This window comes from Brugia malayi (assembly GCF_000002995.4).
Source record: "Brugia malayi strain FR3 genome assembly, contig: Bm_v4_ChrX_scaffold_001, whole genome shotgun sequence".
Classification (NCBI taxonomy): Eukaryota; Metazoa; Nematoda; class Chromadorea; order Rhabditida; family Onchocercidae; genus Brugia; species Brugia malayi.
In genome coordinates this window covers 13,061,047-13,083,774 of record NW_025062479.1, presented here as the reverse complement: position 1 = coordinate 13,083,774, position 22,728 = coordinate 13,061,047, and the positions used below count along the sequence as shown (strand labels likewise).

At 29.8% G+C, this 22,728-nt stretch overlaps 4 protein-coding genes across 5 annotated transcripts; all 4 read right to left on the bottom strand.

Moving 5' to 3' along the window:
- On the bottom strand, nucleotides 1–3,259 carry Bm5523 (CGI-62 protein, putative; the record flags this gene model as incomplete). Its single annotated transcript, XM_043074698.1, has 6 exons — nucleotides 1–100; nucleotides 196–279; nucleotides 471–718; nucleotides 1,228–1,331; nucleotides 2,550–2,682; nucleotides 3,155–3,259. The coding sequence occupies 6 exons, from the start codon at nucleotides 3,257–3,259 to the stop codon at nucleotides 1–3; spliced, it is 774 nt and encodes a 257-aa protein (XP_042930632.1).
- A 3,800-nt stretch (nucleotides 3,260–7,059) lies between these two features.
- Bma-pgk-1 (Phosphoglycerate kinase, putative) lies at nucleotides 7,060–11,282 on the bottom strand (the record flags this gene model as incomplete). The annotated part of the gene is made up of 10 exons (XM_001891857.2): nucleotides 7,060–7,100; nucleotides 7,527–7,625; nucleotides 7,753–7,984; nucleotides 8,095–8,193; nucleotides 8,561–8,653; nucleotides 9,038–9,206; nucleotides 9,516–9,619; nucleotides 9,962–10,106; nucleotides 10,272–10,396; nucleotides 11,142–11,282. 10 exons carry the CDS (start codon nucleotides 11,280–11,282, stop codon nucleotides 7,060–7,062), a joined length of 1,248 nt encoding a protein of 415 aa, XP_001891892.1.
- Nucleotides 11,283–13,920: 2,638 nt separating this feature from the next.
- Bm7088 (6-phosphofructokinase, putative) lies at nucleotides 13,921–19,373 on the bottom strand (the record flags this gene model as incomplete). The annotated part of the gene is made up of 14 exons (XM_043074697.1): nucleotides 13,921–14,103; nucleotides 14,246–14,429; nucleotides 14,563–14,696; nucleotides 15,072–15,401; nucleotides 15,938–16,090; nucleotides 16,220–16,326; nucleotides 16,489–16,663; nucleotides 16,829–17,065; nucleotides 17,154–17,369; nucleotides 17,599–17,745; nucleotides 17,996–18,114; nucleotides 18,542–18,652; nucleotides 18,801–18,956; nucleotides 19,178–19,373. 14 exons carry the CDS (start codon nucleotides 19,371–19,373, stop codon nucleotides 13,921–13,923), a joined length of 2,448 nt encoding a protein of 815 aa, XP_042930631.1.
- Nucleotides 19,374–20,813: 1,440 nt separating this feature from the next.
- Nucleotides 20,814–22,547, bottom strand: Bma-mrps-28 (Uncharacterized protein; the record flags this gene model as incomplete). 2 transcript variants are annotated; one of them, XM_001891859.2, is made up of 4 exons in its annotated part: nucleotides 20,814–20,863; nucleotides 21,151–21,332; nucleotides 21,775–21,944; nucleotides 22,365–22,547. In XM_001891859.2, the coding sequence occupies 4 exons, from the start codon at nucleotides 22,545–22,547 to the stop codon at nucleotides 20,814–20,816; spliced, it is 585 nt and encodes a 194-aa protein (XP_001891894.2). The 2 variants fall into 2 exon arrangements, with proteins under 2 accessions (XP_001891894.2, XP_042930630.1); XM_043074696.1 differs by having other exon boundaries at nucleotides 22,365–22,388.
- Between the last annotated feature and the right edge of the window lie 181 nt (nucleotides 22,548–22,728).

The following is a 22,728-nucleotide window of genomic DNA, read 5'->3' as shown; positions in this document are numbered from 1 at the left end:
TTAACTTTTTTTTTCTGTCCCATTGTCTTTTCTTGTAAGCGATGATTGCCGAGACATTGGCGCAGATGTTTGTTCTCGATTAATAGCTCGATATAAGCCCCTAAAAAATGAATCTTTTTAAATTCTAAGACTTATGTTAAGTAATTAAATTGATCTTTGACGACTTCCTTTCTTATTGCATTCGAAATTACTTACAATGAATTTGTCCGTTCTCGTTCTGATGCACTGCTTATTTGTTTAATGAATTTATTGGTTGAATGTGTAGCAGAATTATTTCTTCTGTAGCAAAAAAAAAATTTTTCCTTTTAATCCTTAATTGCTTTAATGAAATTAAATGATAATTGAAAATTTTCAAAAAGATAACAAATGCAGATGATAATAAGTATAATGTACATAATAGAATATATTGATTGCTTGAAAATTTATTTAAAAATGGCATTTTAATTAATAAAAAAATAAAAATACTTTACTTTCTTGATAAGCTCCTCTCTCTTCGTCGATCATTTTCACTTATATTATTAACATTTAATCGCTGCGATGAACCAGATCGTCTTGAGGAAATGCTTGAACGATGTTCTGATATTGTTGAATGATAGTCATTTTTCTTCGAATTCATCTTGTTATCACGACTTAACGATTTATTAGTTAATCGATGACAGTCATTAGCTTCTGATCGTATCATTGTTGCATTAGATTGCTGTGATCTTATCTTTTGTATCTAAATTTGCAGCATTCATATTGATATTCATTTCAAAAATGTGAAAAATTTTTTACTAATTTTGTTATAATTGTGAAATTGATGTTAAACATACACACAAAAAAAAAGGATAAGTAAGCGATTTAAATTTTTGTTTAAATAGCTTAATTGTAAAATTTTTAATGTATTTAAATACTTATGTTACAAAGATTATCAAAAATTTTAACACTTAATAAAAATTTTAATAATTAATCATAGAAATTTTTAAAAATTTCAATACTTAATACTTACATCACAGCGCTCTACAAAATGTTGTAAAACTTCTAAACCATTGAAATTTATTTTTTTCTAATTTCTTCAATTTTGGATAATAATTTTAATATTATTATCATTATGATATTTTAATGTTTCAAATTTTCACGTCTTTTAAAACCACAATTAATAACATTATTTGGATTTAGTAAAAAGATTGTATTTCAAATTTTATAAATTAATAAAACTAAAAATTCTGGTTACAATTATTTATTTACCTTTATTGGTCCTTTCTTTTTTTGTTGCGTTTTACAAAATGGAATATGCCGTTCTGCTGCCGCTTTATTAAAACTACGTTCACAATATTCGCATTTGACGTAATCTAAAATAATAATAATTTAACAGATGCGCTCGTTATTTTATTAGTTGTTTAAATGAATAAATTTCAAGATCTCCTTGCTAATTATTTCAATTAGCATTAATATGAATAAAGAAGAATAAAAACAAGTTGCTATTTAATTTATGAAAATATTACTTGAGCTAACTTTTTCTTTTCCTTAAATTAAATCGTTAGTATCATTTATTTATTATGTGGACTATATTGTATTGTCATTATTGTCAACATAAAGCTAATAAATTATGGAATATATAATCGCTGTGTTTTCCTCGAAACATGCATGCATAGTATTCAAATAAATTTAAAAATAAAGCCTAAATTTCATTTATTTCTATTTTAGATATTGATTGATTTCTTCAGTCGATATTTTATCATTTATTACGAATAGAACATTTAAATACATCATTAGCGAAATTAATTTTATTCGACTTTTACAGTATAAATTTGAACAACTTGTTGCAATTAATTACTGTGTAAAGTGCAGTTGTTAATTTTGATTAAACCATCACATCAACGACTTATTAAATAAACTTACTATCAAACCTTTAAACAAGTTAAAGTTTTTCCACAATCAAAGTGAGTATTGTTTCAAAAATAAATATAAGTTATTGATAAGATTTGTTAAATAAAATAAAAAAACAAAAGTTATATTAATTAAATATGAAAAATGCCAGTACGAAACAGCAATAACTCATAAGATTAAAAGCTAAAAGACCAAAACGAGCCAAAAGACAATAAGCCATACTAATATATACTAAATCTTCAATGCGAACTGAAAAAAAAAATTTAAAGCACCAAACATTTTAAACTAATTTAGGCAAGTGCATATGGTAGAAAAAGTGAAAGCATCCGATAATACTATATTATTTAACATTATTCAGGAAATTTTCAAAAATTGTACTTAGCATCTAAAATATAAGATATTTAATTTGTGTTTTGAATTCTTGAAATGTCATTTTTGTTGTTTATATATGGCATTATAGTTCAAAATCCAATTTAATAAGTAAATGAAATAATTGTATTATTCCTCTCTAATTTTCTTTCTTGATTTACAAAAGGAAATATCCTGCTATTACATGATGAATTCACTTTTATATCTAACTAAAAGACAAATTTCATGAAATTAAAAAGTTTTCGATTAATGTTTGGCAAATGTTTTTTATTTGCAATTTTATCTGACAAAGTTTAAGCTTAAACTTTTACCTTTTGGTACTACTGAAAAAGGTGTATCAGCACGAAGTGAATTATTCGTTTGTTTAGATGTTGACACAGCATTAACGAATGTTTCATGTTTTTCACGCCAACTTGTCTTAGGTCTTGGAAACGTTCCACCAAGCTGATTAGTTTATTCATTCATAATAATATATAAATATTGATAATTGATTTATGGCAATCATTCAAATATGCTATATTTTGTTCCCATTAAATCAATAAAATTTATTTACTTGAACAAATAGTAAGTATTTTAGAAATCTGAAACGCTTTTCCTGCATATTATGATTAAGCTATCTTCGAAAATAAAAAAAAAAAAAAGAAAACTGCTATAAAACTATTGCAAAAATGTAAAAAAATATATAATCATTTCCTTTTTTTTCTGCTTTCATTATTTGTCCAGAATATATATATTCTCAATCATTGAATGCTATGCACATTACAGACAGTCGCATTCCGGTCATTCCGGTTGTAACAGCTATTATGTATCTATATATTTTTACTTCCTGAATGCAATTCTTTTTATTCTTTTTATCTATTCCAGAAAATATATGATATCAATAACTTTTGATTAATTTGATTTATGAATAACTAACCTTTTCGCGTTCCTTTCGAGCATTTATAACATTATCAATCGTAATATCAGATCCAGTTGCTCGTTGTTTACCGGAATCAAACACTTTCCGTTTTGCTTTTACCATTTTTTGGCATATTACTTCATGTTTCATCTAAATAATATGCTTAAATAGTTAGCGACTGACTTAGTATTTGATCTTATTTTTCTTTCTTAATTAATATCGTTTGTAACTTTAACTTTACTATAATAATTTAATTCTAATTTCTTTTTAGTTTAAATTGATTTTTTTTGGTACAATTTCTTTTAACTTAATTCATTTTTTTACATATAACGACAAAATTTTAATTTAATTAAAATAGAAATACTGATGTAGAATCATGAAATTGCATTGTTATCATCTATCATACTTAAAAATTTTTTAAAACGTTAAAACTTCCTTTCCTTCAAAGCAAATATCCATGCAGTTTAAAATAAATAATCTTTCATTTTAATATTTTTTAATTAAACCAATAAAATTGTAATATTAACCAATGTTAAAACATTCGACAATATTTGAACTATTTGCCCATAAATCCATAAATAGGTTCCATTTTTCTAATTAAACCAAACACAATTATCTTAGTAAATTTATTATGAAATGCTATTTTACATTAATTGCTACTTACCAAACTATTTTTCACAAAATTTCGTCCGCAAATTTCACAGGGATACACCTTTTCATTTTCACCTGGCAGATTAACTGAAATATGACATTTTATTTACCATTCTCTTATGATGAAGGAGGAGTTTGCATACTTTTCTGAGAGGTTAAGAATTATGCTAACGATGTTAGATATATGCTTCCGGTAGGATGGGCCGTACCGGATGTTAAGGGTAAAACATAGGATCGAAAGAAAATACTCGCATTTGTATGGGTAAAGCCTTTTCAATTGAAAATGTATTAACTTTCTCACTGTAAAAAATCACAGTGATCGAAGTAATAAGTTAAATGAAAAGTTCTAAAGTCAAATAATTTCAAGTACAACAAATTTTCCTTTTTTTCCTTTATCTTTTTCAAAAAATAGAAATGGTTGGTTGATCAATAAGTATTGATCAATAACTAACACATATTTTTGGAAGCTTAAGAAATGATCCCTCCTTTTTCAATCTAAAATAATACATAAATTTTCAAACATAAAAAAAAATTAAATGTTAGAGAATGAGAAGAGGTGAGAAAGAAAAAAAAACATAGATGAAATTGGTAATACACATAAAAATTAATATACATAAAAAGTACGAAATTGTGTAACGAATGTTTAGAAAACAATTCAAAAATTGACTTACCCATTTTTTTTTTCTGATTAATTGTAAGATAGTTGCGAATTGATAATTGTAAAATGAGAAGAATAAAAATAATTTTAGGAAGCTCTGAAATAGATTTTTTTTTAAATAGTTTTAGGAAGCTTTAAGATGAAACAGACATATACGTAACTATGGGAAGCAATTTGTTATCATTTTGTGAAGAATAGCGTTGCTATGCACATTTTTGTTGCTATTTATTACCACTGTTATTCTAAATTCTAATTTTAATCATTAATCTTAGTTGAAACTAAAAGTATGTATTATCATTATTATCATTCTTACCATCATTGATCCATTTCTATTCATACTTTATAAGAATTTTTAAATGTTTAAGCTTACGAGCTATTAAGAGGAGAGACATAGATAAACACCGATATATACACCTGTGCATTTATAATAATTACATAAAAGTTCTCTAAATATTTCCTTGTTTTTCCTTCCCTTTCTATTTCAATTCCTTTCCTCTCTTCTTCCTTTTTTTAACATCATTCGATTCGAATAATACTTAAATCGATTTTAATGGGGATGAATTTCTTCTCAAAAACATTAGTGGCACATTATTTTGATTAGAAGGAAGAGGAAATGAAAAAAGCCTTCAACAGCTAATTTAAAATGTCATTTGAGCAATGTAGTGTGATGACAATCTCAATAAATTTAATTTCACATATGGACGATAATAACTTGAATAATTTGAGTGATAAATTAAAATGTAATTGAATTATTTATTATCTAACTATAATATAAACAATAATGGAATGAAGTTTTTTTTTAGCAAATTAATAAACAAATTATGCAGTTTATTCATTATTGCAGTGTTTCAAATCTTAGGTGTTTATTTGATCATAAGTGAAAAATTTTTTTTTCAAATATGCATTATTAGAATAATATTTTTCTTAAATATTTTCTTAAATACCTAATCAGTACGCTTTTTTTGCTCTGTAAATTAATTTTTATCTCTTATCTTATTTTCAGCAAATTCTTCAAAATAATTTCATCTATTTAAAATTACCTGTTTGACAATTTTCAGCAATTAGTATAACTAGCTTTACAATACCAGTTTTACAATTTTCGAATGAATGAACTGTTAATATCATTACAAGAAAACGCTAACTTTAATTGAAATTAATTAGCACCAGTTTTCAATTTTTTTCCTTTTTTTGCATGAAATATAGCTGTATTTCATGAAAATTCTTCGATACCTGTAGACAAGAAATTAAAGAAGTACAACTGGATGTCATTTAAATGAATTCATAATTTTATTCTCCCACTAAGAAATGAAGCAAAAAAAAAAAATGCGTACACTTTTCTTCTCAAACAGAATCTTTCAATTTCAATCAACTTTTGAATCTAATTTGCTGTGAAAAAAGAGGTCCAACTTACATTTCAATCGCAAACTTGAAACTTTTATTCGGAATTAAACAAATGCACTTTTCAAAGCATTTTATAAATTCTATCGATTCGAGTCTCTTTATTTAGTACATTTCATGCATTTCCCTTTATAACTTTACCAGTTACTTATTTCAGATTTTGGCCTTTTGGACTAAATCAATAAACCAATATTTCCTTCTCATTTTATCTTTAACTTCCAATGCCACTCCATTTAATATATACCTTCCTAGCACCTTAGTGACTAAATAATTACTGCTGCAAGAGAAAAAATTAAATTACATTTTCACGCCTTTTTTTTGATCAAATCATCACTTGGTTCACGTAAATCGCAAAAAAAAAAAAAAAAAAAAAACCTCACTTCATTGACAGAAATTACCATATTTTAAAAAAATAACAGAAATTCAAACATTTCAGACATAATTTCAATTTCTTTTTGTAGTGAATTCTGAAATTTCAAAAAAAGAAGAAAATTCATCGAACAAATTTTATACTTATTTCTTCACTGAAGTTTCGTGAAAGGAATAGATTTGAATCTTTTCGATTCAAAAATATATCATCAGTTTATTATCCCAGATTTTTATTTCAAATCTTTGTCTCTGTCAAACCTGTTAATTTCCTATTGATTCCAGATAATAAGGGTAAGTTATCCAAAATATTTGCTGATTAAGTGTTAATCAACAAACATTTTGGACGATCTACTAATATATCAAAAAAATTTCTATGATGAGAAAAAAAGTGAAACAAAGATAAAAAATATGATTTAAGATTATCACTGATGAGCTACTTCCTTTAGTAAATCGATGTGCTAAGTCACATACGAAGATGTAAAATTTTGCTAAGGTCAAGATGTACCAAAAGAGGATATGAAAATACCGGAAGCAATGGATAATTTAAATTTAGCCAGAATGTTTTCTGCAGAAAAAAAAAAAAATATTTTATTGAAAATTTATTAGAAATAAATTTAAGGATAAACAAAGAAGAGATATAAAATAGGATGATTCTTTTCTAATAAACTACACGAAAAATTTAAATGCTGATTTTTAACAAATTATTTCGCACGTCAACATAAACATAGACATTCTTCCGTCGCTAACAGTATTTTTTACAGTATTATTATCATTCATATCATTAATATGAATCAATGATTCACGATTTGCAAAATGCAACTACTTTCTTAAATTACCTAAATGTTGTTTAAGCTGGAGAAAGCGCATCAACACCAGGTAGTACTTTTCCTGAAATCAAAGCATTAAATTAAAAACCAAATACACTTTTCCTTTTCACTATGTTAAAAAAGTCAATAGCGCTTGTGCTATGATCTACGAAAAGTACTAATGAACGGTAAACACAAAGCTTATTATCAGTTACTATGACGAGTCGATTATTCAGTGATAAAGACTGGGATAAAATTTTTATAAGGAAAGTACGAAAAAGAAAAAAAAGTGCAGAAAAAAAAGATATGTATATTCTAATTACGGATTACATTGAAAATTTTAAAAGAAGAAATCTAAGAAGGCATAAGCGGCATGAGAAATAAAATAAGGGGTGGTTCATGCCATACAAATTAAGTATACCCATAAAATTCTTAAACTAGTCTTAAAAAAATCCAACAACAGAACTAGGTAAATCCTATCAATCAAAAAGAGATGATAAATAATAACCTTCAAGCAATTCCAGACTTGCACCACCACCAGTACTAACGTGGCTCACTTTGTCACCAGTCTTCCATTTCTTGCAACATGTCGCCGTATCGCCACCACCTTTAAAATTCAAACTATGATAATAAAAGAAAAGTATTGCTTAAGAAGTATTGTTTAAGCTGAGAAAAGTAAAATGCAATATGAATACAAATGACACATAAACAAAAAAAAAAAAAAAAACAGTAACCGATGATAGTAACAGCGCCCTTGGAAGTAACGTCGACAACAGCATCCATTACAGCTTTTGTTCCTTTCGAAAAATTCTCCCACTCGAAAACACCTGCTGGCCCATTCCAAACAATAGTTTTTGCACGTCCTACAACCTCAGCAAATTGCTTGGCTGTTTCCGGTCCAATATCTAAACCCATCCATCCATCCGGAATACCTGAACTGAGGTCGGCTGTTTTGAACTGGGCATCCTGAATAAAAAAAAAAAAAATAAACAGCAAACTTGTTTTATTACGAAGTATGAAATTATTTGAAAAACTTTCGAGAGGAAAACTAAAAAACCAAAGAGAAAGTTCGATACTTCTTTGAAATCATCAGCAATAACAAAATCAATTGGTAAATGTATTTTCACACCCTTTTCTTTGGCTTTATCCATCAATTCCTTTACTATTTTGGCACCCTGCAATGAAAAATTTCACCTATGCTAATCATACGTTAGACATCAACTCAATGCATATGATGACATTAATTTTCGACATCAACTTAAAATTATACGCCTTTACTTTAATTATAGCGTGAAAGAAGAGTAATAAACTGAGATCAAATTATGTATAACATTTATACCTATATTACACTAATTATATCTACTTACTGTACTAGTATGATACTACAAATAAAAATTATTCCATATCTATAATAACAAGTTTAATTATATATAATTCTAAGTAAAAGTTAAGTATAGTAGTCATTACGAAATTAATTTATTCTGTAAACAACAAGGAATATCTTTATTGCCTACGGAGTAAATTAACTGAATAAATATTTACCTCTGTGTCAAAAAGTGATTTTCCGATATTGATGTTATTAATAACATTCAAAAACGTGTAGGCCATGCCACCACCAATAATCATTTCGCTTACCTGTCCAAACAACATGAAGATGACTGCTTTAAATTAAACACATCTATGTTAACTTAATTTTTCTCAAAACTTATCAACAAAAAACAATTCATAAGTTCCGACTTATGCCATAACAATTAAAAACATCAAATAAATGACCATTTTTTATCACATGAAGCCGAAAACATTTCACTGAAAATTAAGAGAAAATTTGATCGAGCAACAAAGATATCGGACGCTTATTTTCGTCATTTTCAGCATAAAGGGGGGACATTCAATCATCCTACATCCGAACATTAAAAATATAAAACTAGAAAATAAAAACCATAAAACTGTTCCATCATCTTTTCACTTAAAAGCAATCTACACAAATAATTTCTGTCAGGAAAAGTACTTGGACATTACTTTATCTAAAAGATTGCGAATAAGCTGAATCTTATCTGCTACTTTAGCACCACCCAAAATTGCGAGGAATGGTGGAACAGGATTATCCAGAGCTTTTGCAAAATAATCTAACTCTTTCTTCATCAAGAAACCGGTGGCACGTTTGTCCAATTTGACTCCAACCATAGAGCTGAAAACAACGAAAAGCTATTGCAACAGAAAATTTAGCTGTCTAAAAGGAAATGAACAACATATCTAACAATCATACTTTTCCCATCAAACTTTAACAAAAACACTTATATAAGACTGTAATTTGATAGAAAATAAGATTGATGCATAACTTGAAACAAATGACTAAAAAGCTAATTTTGTGTACCTTTTCAAGCATAAAAAGTGCTTGGAAGATAAGCATATATACCATTGATAAGAAGAAATGCATTCGTATGAATTACAAAGAAACTTATTTCATACATACACAATAAAGCAAAGCCAGATTAACCTGTGCGCGCGATGAGCTGTACCAAATGCATCATTCACATAAACATCGCCATGTTTTGTCAGAGATGCACGAAACTTGTCGATATCAGCTTGTGATGCCTTGACCTAAAATTAAATAATGAACGATTTATTGAAGCGATGGTAACATCAAGTGAATTATTTTCAAATAACAATACTACACTCTACCGATTTCAACATACCCAAATAACTAATTCTCAAAATTCAGAAAATATAACTGAATAACCCATACAGTTCGTTGCTCTTACTCAAATTGTTGGATTAAGCGAAACGATTTATAAATCGAATTTTTTCTTCAGTAGTGTATAGTTTAAATTAGTGGGAAATTCAATGTATTGAATGATCGATTAACCCAAATAATTCATTTTAAAAAATCGTAACAGCAAAATCTTCATATTTTCCGGACAATTTCATTTCAAATAACCATACTTTTTCGCCCTTTTCATTAACACCTTTTCCTTCTTCTTCCAAATAAAATCGAAGATTTTCAAGCAAAATAACACTGCCGGGAGCAGGATCAGCTGTAGCTTTTTCGGCTTCTGGCCCAACACAATCATGCACGAATGTGACATTCCTGCAGGAAATATCAAAACTACTTTTCACTCTACTTCGAAAAACCGATTTTCCTTTTTTAGTATAATTGAAACCAATAACAAGAAAGAAGTGTTGTTTTTTTTCACTGCTATTTTCTTCAGTGAATAGCTATCAGACGTAAATTTTTAAAAGTATTACTGCTTACTTGCCCAGAACAGCTTTTAGTTCTGCTGCAACCGGTTCCAATGTGAATTCCATCTTTCTCATCCCATCTGGACGTCCCAAATGTGACATTAATATGACTGCTTTTGCGCCATGATCGAGTGCATGCTGCAATCACAGTGAGATTTTTGAGGAAAAGTTCGTGATAATTTTTATTTAAAATACTTCCTCCTGTATGTTTCATTTTTAAATATTCATTGATGAAATCAAATTTTACATCAAAAACATTCTGCAAAAAATAAAGAAAAAAATGGAAAAATGCAAATACATTGATATTGTCGTGAAACCTCAAACTTGGGTAATTAAACCTTATTTAACATGAAGCAATAATAGCGCTTTATACATATCGTACGGATGCTACACCGTTTAACAAACGCGTAAACTATAAAAAATGCAATAATATAAAAATGGTGAAATAACACAAAATTATAAAGTATTAGACGCATCCCAAAACATAAAGCAAATGATGGTTATGGAAGGATTGGTTGGGTTATATATAAGACTGATTTAACGAATGGAGATTAGATGGGAGGATTTCTCATGGATGAACAAAGAAGATTGTTAACAGGATTAGTTTATATACAGAACTGAACTGACCATATATTCGGCAGAGGAGGACATTTAAATGATATGAAACAAAGACTGCTAATAAAGGGTTTTGCTAACGAAGGGTTTGCTAACAAAGGGTTTTTGTTGTGCGAGGAAAAGGAATTAGATAAGAGGAATTTGTTAGTTTTGGATATAATAATTTAAATATTTCGTCTTTCACGACAGATATATAATATACTGATGGATCATTATCTGGAAAAAGGTAGTATTAATAATAATCAGAAAACTACTACGATACACTTACTTTAATCGTTGGAAGAGCAGCTGTAATACGTTGGTTGTTCGTAATTTTGCCATCTTTCAATGGTACATTAAAATCGACCCGAATCAGGACCCTTTTATCTTTCACATCCACTTTATCGATCGATAATTTATTCAGCGTCATTTTCTTTTGTATTCCACGTAAAAATGTTCGAAGGATAGTGACTGTATAAATAAATCTTTGATTAGATTAGCAGAAATATTGTAACAAACATTTTACAGGATATTATACGTATTGCAATATACATATAAACCTTTGGAGTATTACAAATTTCAGCATGAGTTTTTAGAAATGATTTATTAAAGGAACTGAAACAGCAAATCTTTTTATTAAACGAATTTTTTAAGGTTGAAATCATTAGATAATTTTACGTCTTACTATCAACTGTTAATGTCTGTTTTCCATTCATTTCATATCTAAGCTTATAATTAATTCTCGATTAAAACGAGAAAGCTATACATTTCATTTACTGTGTATAACTTATGTCGTCTGTTTATTTGCAGTAATGACATGTGCACTTCCATCTGACATGAAACAAGTTTTGGATGAAGTAACGAACTAACAAATAACTCAAAATTTATAAATGTCCCAACAATCTGATAGACACTGTGAAATTAGCAACCAAAAAAAAAAAACACAAAAAAAAATCATTAGCAACAATAAAAAACTATACAACTTAGAAGAACATGTAATGAAAGGTAAATATTATAAAAGAATGTACGTAATAACACAAGTATACGTAACACAAGGATGTATTTTATATGTAATGACGGAATAAACGTAAAGCTAAGGCAGTTATACAAAAAAAAAAGGAAATCAAACTTAGTAACTTGATTTCCATTAAATGTAAAATGCCGTGGTTTTACGTGTCTATGCATGCGTAAGATAAACATGGTAAGGAAATGAATAGTAAAAAGAAATATCGGAAATTTACCGCTTGTGAGAGAAAAAGAGAGAGAATGGGGGGAGGGAGAGGGGGGGAAAAGAGAATGAAGCAGATGAACAACAAACAACGTAACATTGACGCCTCGAGCGGTCGATTTTAAACTTTCCTGGATGTATCTGGCTACATTTCTACGTCTGGACATGTGTTCATGTCTCTTCATATCCCTTAGTATCTAACATGTGTAGATGTGTATGTCCGTGTTCCACAGTGATAATTATGTCTCGTACTCTCCCGCCCCTCGCTTCATTTGTTATTCCCAGTGAATTCGAGGAATGCATTACTTTATATGATTATTTAGTACTAGGATCAAGTTTTTCCTATGATTATGAAGGTAGGCCATAGATCAAAGTGATAATATCAAAGCTGATAAATGATTATTCCTTCTGGAACACACAAAGTAATAATATGAAAAAATCGATTATTTTACAGTAGTTGTCATAATTTTAATAGCATAACAGAATGAGATGTTAATGGGGTTTTTACTTTGACACTTTGTCAGCAATATATAGTAAGCTGGAGCTATTTATTTTGATAAATTAATTTCCACACACAAACTATTTTTGAAGTAAAAAGGAAAAAAGATGTAACTTTTCATCTTATTTATAATTTGATACATACTTAACTATACATAAAACAGGAGAAATAATTTCACTCACTGCTAGTTACTAGCATAACCAATTTTGGAATATTTAGAAATATGATAATGAATAATCTTTTCTAGGAATATTAGTCATTCCTCGTTCTAAGAATAACGTATATACATTTGAATTTATAGAAATGAGATAGAGAAGCACTTTAAGTCTAAAAATCGGAATCCTATCCATACATTTATTTCGATCTAATTGTATTTGTAGTCAGAATCTAATGGAATGGGTATGCAATAAATCTATATTGGAAAAGAAAATATGGTAATGTGGGAAAATTTTAAATTTTGTTCATTTTATAAATCCGTCTTATGTAAAAATAAGAAATATCTTCCTTGGGATGTCTTTCTTAATTACAGTTGTGTTGTTTTATCAGTACCAGGCGTATTATTTCTTTGTATCAATTCATTGCTGCAATCACGTGAAATCATTAGATAAGGACTGATGAATTGAAAAATTTATCTTTCTATTCTTTCTCGGGGAAAATTTCGATATATTGTTTTCAGCAACTGTTATGAACTGCTAAGCCAATCTCATCTCATTTTAGTACATACTAACGTCATACGCTCCACTCCGTAGTTTTCTTTTTTGCTAAAAGCAAAACATACCATACAACAACAAAGAAATCTTTGTAAATGGTTGGCAAATAACTCTCAAACTTTATGAAAAATACTACAATAAAATAATACAAGGTAGCGAAATAAGATTTTCTGCATGAATAACTGCTAACAAAGACAAATGCTAATGGCAATTAAGGTTAATGAAAAACAAACTTCTACTAAATTATAAATCGAAAAGGGATAAATAAATAAATAAGTACAAATAGATACTGTCAAATAATATTGGAAGGATGAAAAGCAATAGAAGATTCAAGCTAATATCAAGGAATTCTAGAAATGCTTGTGGGAGGTTTTCATATTTAAAAGAAAAAAAAACTCATTTTTCAATTATGATCTCGCTTCAATTATGTTCACTTGTGCTCATTTTTTTTGCTCATTTCCAGTCATTTGAAAGTCTACCATTAATATGGGATAAACATATCAATAATAAGTACAAATAGATACCGCCAAATAATATTGGAAGAATGAAAAGCAATAGAAGATTCAAGCTAAACACGATAATTAATAAAAGTTTTTACAAATAAAAGAGAAAAATTAATATGCCAAAATGTTCAAGCGCTTTCACCCTCCACTTCTGGTACCACCATAGCTTCTGTTTGATATGTTGAATCATGCTTGGCTAGTATTCTTAACAGCGGTCTCATTTTCATCCACCACTGATGTTTCGGTACACGATGCTCGAAATCAGTTTCTAGCGACAGCTCTTCCACAGGTGTAAATACTGTTCGACGACCCTGCAAATCAAATGATATTTTCCAACACAATCCATTGTCATCAGAAATATTAGATTCTCATACAAATCTTGCAGGAATCAAGTCCCAATTAATTTAACCAAATGTTCTTTTCTACCCAGCCCAACCGATTATCAATGTTTACCATCAATCCCAACAGTGTGGCACTGTCAGGAGAAACAGCATTTAGAATACCGGTCTTCGGATCAATATACTTTAGTATTTGCGAAATAATGAATTCCAGCGCACGGGCTGCAAGTTTTGTTCCCATATTACGGTCGAATGGCGTTGGGTTACCACCTTGTTGCGCATGTCCTAACACATTGGTTCTGAAAATTACACTCACAAAATTGAAAACTAATTTTTAATTCAATTCATTCCGAAGATAAAAATATATTTATGCCAATTATGCTAGTAAAGGTAAAACAAGCTTTCTAGAAACAAAAGACTGAAAACGGCAACCTTGTTGAAAATGCTCCTTTTCCCTCTTCAGCGAACAATTGATTCACAAATTCTGTTGTATAATTTTTGTTAGCACATTCATTACGTACAATTAGGTAACGTTGCACACCTGTACGCATTTTACGACTAATAACCTGTAATAATGGAATGTTTAATAAAATTAATTTGTTATAGCAATAAAACTTCATAACCATTGGAAGGTATCTTGCGATAAACGTTTAAACTACTTATGAGATAGCAATAATGCATGTTAACATCAAAAGCACTCAGTTTAGAATTCTGAAGCATAGCTAGTAGTACGAATTCCCATCCATCACTATTTATTGTATTGAAGTCCTATAAATCACTAAATGATTTCACATGCTGTCAGTAATTTAATTCTTTTAGCTTAAACTATCTGTGCAATCTTTTTAATTCATTCAAGTTTCAGCACAAATACCTTCAAGTGTTTCAACATTTAGCAGCTTTCTTTTACAGCTGTATAAGCTGAAAATTTATAATAATCTTACTTTTACATCATCCATAATATCAGAGACTTTGAACTGTTCTTCGAAGATATAAGCATTATCAGCTCCTGATGCTAAAGCTGAAATAGTTGCTAAATAACCACAAAATCCACCCATAGTTTCAACAATGAAAACTCGTCTCTTAGTGCCGGTAGCTGATAGCTTGATTTTGTCAATCATCTCGCAAATTTCATTAACAGCTGTATCAGAACCAAGCGAAAGCGATGTTCCCGGAACATTATTACTGATTGTACATGGAATAACACACATCGGTATTCGCAGAGATGGATATTTATCACGGGCACGTGAAAGGAGTAAGCAAGAATGGAAAGCCTGGAAGATAATTTTTACTAATTTATCATATTTTTGAATGATACAATAAGATTATAAAACACATTTGTTACAGCAGTTCCTGCTATAGATTGAGATTATGGCTTCCACCCAAAAAAAGAAAAAAAAAAAAAAGGCGACAAAATATTTGGAAACGAAAATTTCAAATGCAAGCATTAACCAAGAACTGTGAGTATTACCTTCCACGGTAGTTCGAAGATCATCATTATTAATTAAACTTTGGTAAAATACTAGTGCAAACGTAGTATCTAGAGAATTAATTGAAAACAACATTAAAAAATATGTATTAAAACGAAGGAAAAGAAAAAAACATTAACAATACTGTTCTTACCATTTAACCATATTCACGTACAATCACGCTACTAATATTATCCGCCAGCACTTTCTAATCACATCAAACGGAATAACCAAAAAGCGCTGGCGATTGATACATAAGTTAATTAATTACAAGATTATTTGTTCGACACTGAAATACGAGGAATCAACCATTTTATTATAAACAATTTATAAATGCTTACCTCGAATCCACCCACGAGTAATAATCCATGAAAATTGTATTTTTCAAACGCGTCAGCAACTTTATCCATAATTTTTCCGGGCAATTGTTTTTGTGTTCCAAGAAATGAACCACCGTACATCACCCAGTTACACACATCACCCCAAGCCATATCCTTAAGCAATTCTTTTATAAAGAACAACGAACAAAGTAGCAAATAAATCAACCAAAAATACCTATCTTTTTACCTTCTTTTCTCCTCAATCTACAAACTTCTACAACTGAAATGAAATTAACTACTTACCTGTACTTCGCCCCGGCAGAGTCCTTCGAACGAATTCTTTATACCATAAACCTTACATCCATGATAAAGTGCCATACGAACATACGAACGCACCACTGCATTCATTCCTGCAAAAACAAAGGACACTGTTTTTAAGGAAATTATTTACGACTAATTATTAAAAAAAAAAAAAAAGAAGAAAAAGAAAAATTTCTAAGATAGTAAGAGGAATCATTTTAAATTCATTTTTCGTTTCTCAATTACGCAAAAAATAACTATGGAACACTAACCACCAGCAGGTGCACCAACATTAACTATAGCCACATTGTAAACTGGTACATTTGGATCGACTTTTTTCGGTTCTACTTTTGTAAGTAAACGATAAGTTTCAAGATTCCGTTGGAAACTTCTACCTCTTAACTTTACAGCTGTTTCCCAGTCACGTTCGTCCATGGCTTTTTTTACCTAAAAATTTTTCGATTGTTCAACATACATTTTAATTTGAAATAAAAAGACTAATGTAGGAATATTTAAGAACTCACTGAATTATTTTTGTGCAAATAATGCAAAATAACAAATCAGTTACATACATTTGCATTTCTGATAAAAATAAAAAAATCGAAAAATTACTGCTTGAGTACGTTGAACACATTGCATGAGTGGGACACGTACAATCACATTACCGTCAATTGAAACAACACAAGGTTCTGACTGCGGTGTCATTTCCATCAAAGCAAGTACTGCTTCTGCACCCATACGACATCCAAGCAATCGATCAAATGCTGATGGACTACCACCACGTTGAACGTGTCCCAATACGGTCACACGAGTATCATAATGCAAAGTTTCCTTCACAACTGCACGAACCTAAATTTGACAGCTATTTTTAACTTCAATTACTCTAAAAAGCAGTAATTTAAAAAAAAAAAAGGAAAAAATTATGGTAAATACATACTGACTCAGCTGTAATACATTTTCCTTCTCTATCCAATGCGCCTTCTGCAACAATTACAATATTTAAACGTGAACCAGCCTCACGCATCATTCGTAGTTTTTGACATAATACTGTCGGCCAATCAGTTGGTACTGGCCATTCAGGTATGAAACAGAAATCTGCTTCAGAAGCTAATGCAGCAACCAGTGCCAAGTAACCACAATGACGACCCATCACCTAAAATTACTAAAATAAAACATTTGTAGTACCATTATTTGTTCGCCTGATCAAATTCTATGAAAGGAAATTATGAATTAACAGAACTTTAACTATTAATCGTAAACAACATATTTATTCAACTCTACCTTGCGCGTTGACTTTAGGTATTTTGAAAAATGAACAACATAAGGCAATTGTATTCAGTAACTTGTTTTATTTTCTCCATCTTAATAAGAAAAATGAGCACCTCAATAACGAATGTACGTTGGTGACTTTGAGCTGTTGACATTACGCAATCAATTGCTTCGCAGATTCGTTGCAACGCTGTATCAGTACCAATGGTCATATCTGTACCGCAGAAATCATTGTCGATGGAACCAACAAGTCCAACGATCTGTAACACCCCAGCTAATTGAATCTGTTATGGTGATCAAAGATAATTCTAAAAATATTTCAAGTATACAAGATGATAAATCATATTTAAATACTTTATAAGATGAAATGGAATTTAAGAAACTGCGAATTTAATTCTCAAATCTCAGAATCCTAAAGTTATCGCAGCGCAGAGAAAAAGACGATTGTATGACATTTTCATAAAATTATAAGAAGAAAACAATCTTTAATATTAATATCTTGAAATTTACCTGGATGTTACTACACTCTACCGCCTCTTCTTTCGTTATTTTTCCACTTAACAAGAGCTCTTTTACCAGACCTTGCCATTCTTGCCGGAAAAGATTAGCGCCCGTTAATGAGCCATCACCTGTAAAGAAACCAAACTGCTAGTGCCTAAACAATCGCAGAATTACTTTTGAACATATATCTAAAAGTTTGGAAGACTAAAATTATAAAATCAAAAAATCTGATTTCGGTATTTCAATATGTATCCAAGGCGTCAAGGAGGTTTTTTATAATTGAAAGATTAAGACCACCACAGATTAGCTCTTTTTAATTAAGAAAGGAAAGTCATACCATAAATCCAAATGAAAAAGAACAAGAAAGACAACAGGGCTAAATTAGATAATTATATAACACACTATATATAACAGATTCTTTATAACATACACTCTAATTAACTAAAAGTAAATTCGTTCTAGTAACTTCTAACCTCTGTAGGATTTTCATTCAGATGAAAGCGATCATTTACAAGAATGAGGCCGATGAAAATTCAAAAAAACGCAAAAAATCACCTCCAATACATACAAGATTGGTAATACGATGTTTGATAAGATTCTCAGCAGCTCGCAAGCGTCCCCATCGTTCTTGGAAAACTTTGCAACGCGCTGATCCAATAACAGTACCTAAATCTCAATAACAGCGCCATTTCTAAAAAAAAAAAAAAAAAAAAAAAAAAAACAGAATAAAAGAGATTTATATAGTCACTACAAATCATTAAAAGGAATATTTCAATAGCCCAATATATAATATCTTTTGTAATGAGCAACTTGCCTCCACGTTGTATGATATCTGACACTGACTGCCAATCTGCTTCCTTGATATTATCACCACCATCCACCATTCCTTGATATCCTTCATAAATGAGAAAAACTCGACACCCAAGATAAACACCCATCCGAACTACTGAGCGTACAGCGCTATTCATTCCTTAAAAATATTGAAATATCATTTTGTTTACAGTGAAACTCACCATAAAAAGACTCAGTCTTTTACTAAGATCTTTAAACTTTGAAACAAAACGCTTTTAATACAACTGAAATTAATATAACATATAATTTATTACTGCTAAATCATGACTAAATCAAATGCTACTTTACTGCTATCAGTTCTACATAATACTCGAAAGAAACAAAAGAAAAGAAAAATACCAGAAGCATCACCACCACTGGTGAAAACAGCCATAGCACGGCCTTTATAAATCTGCGGTGCAATCGAAGTACCTTCTCGACCAGCCGATGGTACAATAGAATCCGATCGTACCGAAAATTTCATTCGATGCATATCAGTAGTTGGTGGACCGAAATCATCGTCCAGTGAAGCTATCGGCAATCCCGAATTTTTCATTTTCTAAAATAAAAGCGGATAAAAACAAAAAAAGAAAAAAAAGCGTGACACTAATTTTGCGCAAAATTACGTTTAGATATAAAAACCTAACATCATTATCATTAAAGAAACGACTTAACAGTAGAAAAGCCATGATATCATTCTCGGAAGTACAACAAAACGTGTTCGACACTATCATAAATAGTTCAACTCAGCTGCTTATATGCCTCCTAGAAGACGCAACTACACAACTACCTGGTCTTTGAACGCTAGGTTATCAAAACGTGGAAGAATTTTGAGTGTCGCGTCTTCGTTAGAAGTATCCCATAAAGAAACAATCATTAAATAGATAGCATTATGATGGAACACAAGTACTCCTCCAGTAAATTCACGTAAATCAAGAACAAAACTTGATCAAAACATTGGGAAAATATTAAAGAATTATGAATGTGAACTGGAAAATATTTATGCATTACTTCAAATAAAATATTTATTCAGTATATAGAACTTCGCATTATAAAGAAATATCAAACAATCAAATGACAGAATACGAACCAGGCAAATGATATTAAAACTCGTTAAATGTTTTGGCGGATTTCTCACAAAATATAAAAATGATATCGAAAAAATTGAGGAATTACATCAATTAAGTTAACCATATTTTCACCACCTAAATCATCTTTCTTTATCTTAAATAATTATTGTAAGATGGTTTGTCCAACTATTACCGCGAAAAAATACTTCCAACAGTTTTACATTAACTAGATCACCTGCTTACAAGAGCCTAACAGCTGCACTTACACTAATTTCTGTTTTAATATGAATAAAAATATGACATGTACGAAGGAGAAATTCCATGTCCAAGTCAAGTAGAAAATAACAGTTCCAAACTTTGACAAACAACGGAAAATTTTTCACAATACAATACAACAAACTAAATATTTAATGAAAATTAACTTGATCCATTAAGGCTTTCATTTTTGCTGTGTTTGAGATCTGATTTAGAAATAGCTAAGGTAGCATGGCTATTGACTATATAATATAAAATTGCTAATTAATCAAACTGATGGGGAAACAACAATCGGATGTTGCATGAATATAAAATTTAATGCCAGCAAAGTAAACACAAAATGATTACGCATACATATATATAATGGGATTTCGAAACCACAAAGAAAGATGGAAGCAAAAAAGAGATGGAAGCAAATTCATACCATACAAAAAAGCGTAATTGTTTAACATCAAACACAAGAGTTTTTGAAAAAATAATAAAACTAAAATAATGGGTACTGTAAACATCTTTTAACTGACTTAATCTGATCGTATTACATGCAAAACCAAGAACAGCTTTTTCTCCAACTCAAGAACTTCAGCCCCATGAACATGCCTACCCTCTTCAAATTTCATTTCCTAACAGGAGTCAGTTCACATCTTGTTAACATTTTCAACAAATTCTTTTAATTACGATTCATCAGTATTAGCTTTCGACGCCGAAGTCCCAGTTTTCGTCACTAAAATTAATTGCTGTGAATTGTAGAGTTTTTTTTTTTCAAGATACATAACTATTTTTAGCTGAACTAAGTTTTGTCAAAATTTATTGCTTAGATGTTCAAAATAAAATTCTAAATATTATCAACGGAAAAAAACTTCCCAATAATCTGAGGGACATTGACCTGTTATAAGAAACATTCCAACTGTATTACGAGTCCGAAGATATTGAGCAAAAGCAAAACATATTTTGTAGCAACAGACAGTAATTCGAATTAAAAAAAAAAAAAAAAAAAGCAAATAACGATACCTTCTTTTTCCATGCTTTCAAGGAAAGAAGTTTTTATCGATTCATCCGAACGTGGGCGATACAGACCCAGAAGAGTTGCATCTGCTTCTAATAGCGTTAACTCCTTTGTAGAACCCAAAAATAACTCAGAAAGTTCGGGATCATGCAAGCGAAGAAGAACTTTTGCTCCTATTTTGTAACTTCTGAAACACATAATTTAAATTGCTATTTAATTAAATACATGTTTTGCTATATAAGAAAATAAAATAGAGAATGGCTAAAATTTTGCAGTTCATCGCATAAAATAGTAGTATTGAAAGTGATCCTCTCAAACATCGTCCCAAACTAATTAGTTCCATTATCTCACTAAAATTCCAAACTACTGCAATCTTGAAAGAAAATTTCTGGTTGGATAGGAATTTCATGCATATGAGTTAATGTGCCTTGCACTTGTTTTTAATCGTTATTTATAAAAGATTGGGAGAAAATAGATCAGATCTAAAATTTTTAGATTTTGTGGAGAGAAGTAAAATATTGCAACGGAAGAAAAATATTGACAATAATGAGATATTTTTTCATTTCACCAAGAATATTGACATGAATCTGAAGATAATCAGGAATTAAAGCATTAAACAAGTAACTAACTCATTTTTCATCACTGGTGCTTTACATACGGTGTTGAATTTTAGTCCTATATCGATGTATAAATCATCCGCGATTCGGCGCACAATTTCACCTATAACTATTCGTCCTTCAAAATCACCAAGCTGTACAAATTTGGAACATCGAAATAATTCTGCGAAACGTTTGCGATCCTGAAATAAAGAGTTATAGAAAGAGAAGTTTAAAATATATTCTCGAAAGATTAGAAATTGCACTAAAGCTAAGAAAAAATTCCTTAACATTGTAAAAAATCAATCTGGAGACATTATATACAAACTAATATATATTAAAGGGCATGAAAGTCCTTTTAAAGAAGGAGACGGTTTGTAAGGTGAATACTCATATACGCAAAGTATACCGCTCTTTATAGTGTCGTAAAAAGAAGTATTAAAATTACGACCAAACAATGAAAATAACAAAGATCCAACCAAAACAGTACAGATAATATATATGTCAGTAATTAGGTTATTTTTACAAAAACGGTAAGAAAATATTTATCAGAAAAAATATTTCTGACGTATAATCAACTACGTAGAAACTATTAAAAAATCCGAGATAGCAAATAAATGAACCTCTTTGATTTCATTTTCATTCATTATCTTTCCCTTGTATTGTTGTTGTTCGTCGGAGAGAATTGATGATGATGATGTGGAAGGTATCGCCTGACTACTTGAGGTACCACTACTGTCCCTCCAACACCCAATCCTTTTCAAAGAATTAAAGGATTGCAAGAAACGAACTTGCATCGAAAACATTTATTTCCACTTCAAGACTAAATATACAAAAATGATCAAATATCAATAATACCTATCCAACAACAAAAAAAAAGAATCAGATACGATCTCCATTAAAAAATATTATCTATTCAACAGCAAAAACAACTCAATTTCTGATAATGATCAAAAGTCATCAACATTTCTTTACCAACATAATTCT